Below are 5,616 nucleotides of genomic sequence, written 5' to 3'. Positions count from 1 at the left end.
ACCTATATGCGCACCTATAATCAAAGGGTTGAATATTTAAAATCATAAATAATATTCAACGTTAAAACTGGTACACAATTAAAAACATTTTATTTAGGCCTATCTATGGCCTTCAAAAAATTGACGACTCTATATGTTTCGATGTTACAACGTCATCCTCGTGTTTTTAATTGTGTACCAGTTTAACGTTGAATATTATTTATGATTTTAACTTTATACACAAGTGCCAAAATACTATAATTATTGGTTGGATATTTGTTAGAATGTAGATGGCGCTCCAACATAAATATGTTACTACAATGCTCGTATTAACTATATATATCCTCTAACATTTATTGTGAGCTCCCCCTCAAATGCTGTGTTTAATATACTCTTCTTGAGTAAAGATTAGGGTAAATTCAATGAAAACAGAAACACACCTCTTACAATACAAGATCTAAAACCATCTGCCAACTGCTTTCCTGACGGGCATGCGCACACTTGGGTACCGTTAGGTGTCTTCTCGCATCCGAGATCCTTTGAGCCTAGAAGAGAAATATTTGAAGTAATCAAGGAAAGTGAACACACCAAATATTCTTAAATATCGTTTTTGTTATTAGTTTCAAGAAATATTTACTTATCCACGAATATATTCCAGTAAAGCTAGACCTACATATAGTTATCATGTTATCATCAAATCACATCAGTTGCAGTAATTCTCACATTTCTTGTAAACACTCGGTCTTCGTTCACAAACACCAAGTGACCTAGTGTCCCCCTACTCCTAAGTTACGACCTTAAGCCAGTGATCTTTTTATGCTACTTACCCCGAACCCCCTCCCAGTCAGAACTTTGAGACAGCAACACATCCTTGACACATATAATTTATTAAATTATATTAATGGATCAGTAAATGAAAATAAATTATTTATGGGACAGTCAGCGATACGAAACTGTCTTCTGGCTAGTGGAACACACCGATAAATGCCGAAACCACCCTCCAATTTTTTAATAATTGGGTTTGTTTTCGCTTTCAAATGTTATCGTGTATCCGCCAGGAGAACGCGTTTACCACTGTGTGGAAACCACTGTAAACTGTTAGTGGGAATTTGGTATATAGGGCCTCGCGCTTGCTAGAAGGCTGCCACTGGACTTACCGTCCATACTATGAACTTCCAGTTCTCTTCTTTCACAGAAGACCCCCTCGTAGCCCGAAGGGCACTCGCATTTTCGAGCTCTGGATCCAATGTAGTGTCTAAATTGAAAAAGAAGAACAATGCGTAGAATATTAAACAATACTTATCTCCAGAACGACGATTTTAACATGTCATCAATTTTGGACAGTGTGGTCCACTACTCTTTTTTCGTGATGTTGCTTTAGTACAGTTTCCTAAACTGTTTTATATCAGTATCGGTCAGTAGAATAAAGAAAGACTCATGTTTGAATAATATTGTTTTTGTAATTCAATAATTACTGTAAAGTACACAATTAACGAACACCATTAAAAAAAAATCATTTGTGGCACAGACTCTGAAACTTTTAGAATGAAAAACAAATAGGACATTTTTCACTTCTGAAAATCTTGTTTCAGTTTCATTTATTTTCGAGGGAATACAATCCAACTTTTATAACAACAACAAAAACAGGGTCAAATATTGGTTCCTATCACCGCAGAAGTAGTCCTTATCGGGACTTCTCTGATGGTGGTAACAGGTTAGAAGCCGAAAAGTAGGATACAAATTAGAATCTAGTAAAGATTTAATATTTTTTCATACTCTCACGAGAAACTCTGTTATTTAATATTTACTATCAGTTTCTTGAAACCGAAACTTCAGTTCGGAGCCCTGAACGTGTGTTTAGTCTAAGAGTATCTTAGTTACGAACAGGAACTGTGATATACACTTCTACAAGAATTACTTAAGTAAATCAGATTGTAGAAGAATCGAAGATTTAATGGCAAGTAATGTGTTCATTTGAAAGGAGAATGTTTGTTTGCTTTAGAAATGTCGCGAAAAGCTACACAGGGACACCTGCACATAGCCTAAAGCTACACAGGGACACCTGCACATAGCCTAAAGCTACACAGGGATACCTGCATATAGCCTAAAGCTACATAGGGACACCTGCACATAGACTAAAGCTATACAGGGACACCTGCATATAGCCTAAAGCTACACAGGGACATCTGCACATAGCCTAAAGCTACATAGGGACACCTGCACATAGACTAAAGCTATACAGGGACACCTGCACATAGCCTAAAGCTACACAGGGACACCTGCACATAGCCTAAAGCTACGCAGGGACACCTGCACATAGCCTAAAGCTACACAGGGACACCTGCACATAGCCTAAAGCTACACAGGGATACCTGCATATAGCCATACGTAAAACAAGCTAGAGGAAAAGCAGCTGGATAACACTAACTTTTGTCTTGACGAATAGTGGGATTTGACCGATATTCTTATAATGTATCCACCGTTTCAAAGTCCGGAGAGCGTTTTTTTCGGTAACGAGGTACAAGCGTGTGAATCTTCGGATTAATAGTCCGGCCACATTAACTGCTATGCCATTCCCAGCCCAAAGGAAGGGATCGCCAGTGCAATTGGACACTAAAGGTTTGACCCTATGTAAAAATTTTATACGGAACTCTGGAGGTATAATCAACCTATATTTTCAAACTCAGCTGAACCAAGGCAAACACTCAACTAAACTAGGGCAAACACTCAACTAAACTAGGGCAAAGACTTAGCTGAACCAGGGTAAAGACTTAGCTGAACCAGGGCAAATACTTAGCTGAACCAGGGCAAAGACTTAGCTGAACCAAGGCAAATACTTAGCTGAACCAGGGCAAATACTTAGCTGAACTAAGGCAAATATTTAGCCGACCTAGTGCAAATACTTAGCTGAACCAGGGTAAATACTTAGCTGAACCAAGGCAAATACTTAGCTGAACCAGGGCAAATACTTAGCTCAACCAAGGTAAATACTTAGCTGAACCATGGCAAATACTTAGCTGAACCAGGGCAAATACTTAGCTCAACCAAGGCAAATACTTAGCTGAACCAGGGTAAATACTTAGCTCAACCAAGGTAAATACTTAGCTGAACCAGGGCAATTACTTAGCTCAACCAGGGCAAACACTCAACTAAACTAAAACAAAGACTCAACTGAACTAACGCAAAGACTCAGTTAAACCAAGACAAAAACTAAGATAAATAAGTAGTTGTTATTAAATGACTACTTTGTGTGAATAAGTAGTTGTTAATAAATGACTACCTTGTATAAAAAAGTAGTTGTTAATAAATGACTACTTTGTGTAAAGTAGTTGTTAATAAATGACTACCTTGTATAAATAAGTAGTTGTTATGAAATGACTACTTTGTGTGAATAAGTAGTTGTTATTAAATGACTACTTTGTGTGAATAAGTAGTTGTTATTAAATGACTACTTTGTGTGAATAAGTAGTTGTTATTAAATGACTACTTTGTAATCCCATGTGAAGTGAGGCCGACAAGGTAACTTTCAACAACAACAAAGACACGGTCAGCCAGAAAGTGTGACATTTCTAAGGTAATATTCACACAAAACAAGTTAAGTTTAGATATATACCTGAACAAGATTATCACAATAGATCAGAAACTCAGACTTCTTTTATTATAACAATAACAATTAGTCTTCTCCTCCTACAAAACAAAAGTTAGGCTTACGGACCTGCAGGAACCCCCATTCCAGCACATAGTATCGTTAGAACTTGGTCCACAGTCGGGCGAGTATTTACATTCGTCACCGTAATAGGGCTCGAAACACGTGCACGCGTAAGTCTTAAAGTCTGCAGAAGCGTAGCAGAGTCCGTTGAAGGAGCAGTGATTCTCAATGCAAGGATCTCTTCGTCCGTCCTTCTGTTGGTCGATGACTTCGTATGTAACATTAAAACCGTAGACGTCCAGGAAAAAGTCCATCACTCTCATGTGGACGTTGGCGCTTTCTCGGACGTCGAAATCAAGCACCAGGTAACTCTTGAGACCAATGTACCGAGTAGGTTCAGCGTCCGAACTGACCATACTAGAAACCCCCTTCGAGATTGTGGTTGATTTATCAAAGAAGTCATACTCCGAAATTCGAACCCCTTCTCTCATATAGAATTGTGTGAAATACACGGCAATACCTTTACCCTTAGGGGCTTCTATAACCCACGTGCATTTAATGGGAACAGGATAAGGTTTCGGAAAATTAGGGGTAGAAATCACACCAGAAGGTTCGGTCAACCATACCCCACATTCCGTAAACACTTTTCTTCTGCTATTCGCTAGATTTCCTTTGCACGTGCTGATTAAGAACTGTAAAAACCATAGCAACAACAGTGGTTTTAACCGTAGAATAGTTGGAGGAATTTTCCGGTCAACGTGTTTATCTTGTTGAACACGAATCATGACTGGATCATCCTTTACACAGTGGTCACTTTCAGTCACTCACGTGAGCTGCATAAAGTCCTCGTGATTCAACGTTCCTTTGGCCTTCAAATAAATGTTGAAAATGTACGATAAACCCATCTGTAAAACAGAAAACAAAAATCATTCCGTATTATGCTGTTAGATAATAAGTTACAGAATAGCTATATAAATACAGGCGTTTTCATTACTTTGTTACGTCTCCGTTTGTTAATTGATTTTCCGTAACTTCGTTCCGACACAAGTTCTTTCTTAATAAAAACTGGTTTATTCTTTCCGAATATAACTTTACCGATACACTCAACTTCAACAATCGCGCTAAACAAACGCTATAACAACGAACGTGCTCAATAATACTTCTGACTGCAGATCAATTACTCACTGTCTACACACACATTACCGCGTCACGTTGTCCCCCTCTTTTATATACCCGACTACCCTATATCTAGTAAATACTAGAGCATTCGCCAAAGTACAGGATAGTTCTAGAAACGTGGCGTCACAGTAGTCATGTGACTCGCTGACGCAATAACTTTATATTGTTAGCATAATATTAAAATAAAGAACAAAGTCACAATCTGCTTTTTTATCCTCTTAATCAAAGTTTGAAGTTAATCAACGATTAAATTCATACTATAGTTCACAACCAGATTCGAGTTTATAGTTGATCAAAGACTTTGTTTATTTGTTGAATTTCGAATAAAGCTGGAAGAAAAAAAAGTAGAAGGAAGGGAACTAGTCAACATCACTCACCGACAACTCTTGGGAAAGTAGTTGTTATTAAATGACTACCTTGTATAAATAAGTAGTTGTTATGAAATGACTATTCACACAAAGTAGTCATTTCATAACAACTAGTTATTCACACAAAGTAGTCATTTAATAACAACTACTTATTTACACAAAGTAGTCATTTATTAACAACTACTTATTCACACAAAGTAGTCATTTAATAACAACTACTTATTCACACAAAGTAGTCATTTATTAACAACTACTTATTCACACAAAGTAGTCATTTATTAACAACTACTTATTTACACAAAGTAGTCATTTAATAACAACTACTTTTTTATACAAAGTAGTCATTTAATAACAACTACTTATTTATACAAGGTAGTCATTTATTAACAACTACTTATTTACACAAAGTAGTCATTTAATAACAACTACTTTTTTATACAA

General features: G+C 36.9%; 1 protein-coding gene across 1 annotated transcript in view; it reads right to left on the bottom strand.

The window, feature by feature from the left end:
* LOC106472838 overlaps positions 1 to 5,616 on the bottom strand; it is a gene marked incomplete at its 3' end in the record, with an annotated part of 31,121 nt that overhangs the window by 12,506 nt on the left and 12,999 nt on the right. The window contains 3 exon segments of the mRNA XM_022401376.1: positions 420 to 524; positions 1,137 to 1,234; positions 3,695 to 4,533. Of these exon segments, the coding sequence (XP_022257084.1) occupies positions 420 to 524; positions 1,137 to 1,234; positions 3,695 to 4,413 (922 nt within the window).

Source organism: Limulus polyphemus, unplaced genomic scaffold (genome assembly GCF_000517525.1).
Source record: "Limulus polyphemus unplaced genomic scaffold, Limulus_polyphemus-2.1.2 Scaffold5651, whole genome shotgun sequence".
NCBI lineage: Eukaryota > Metazoa > Arthropoda > Merostomata > Xiphosura > Limulidae > Limulus > Limulus polyphemus.
Note: the sequence above shows the minus strand (reverse complement) of the source record. Positions and strands in the feature narration are given on the sequence as shown.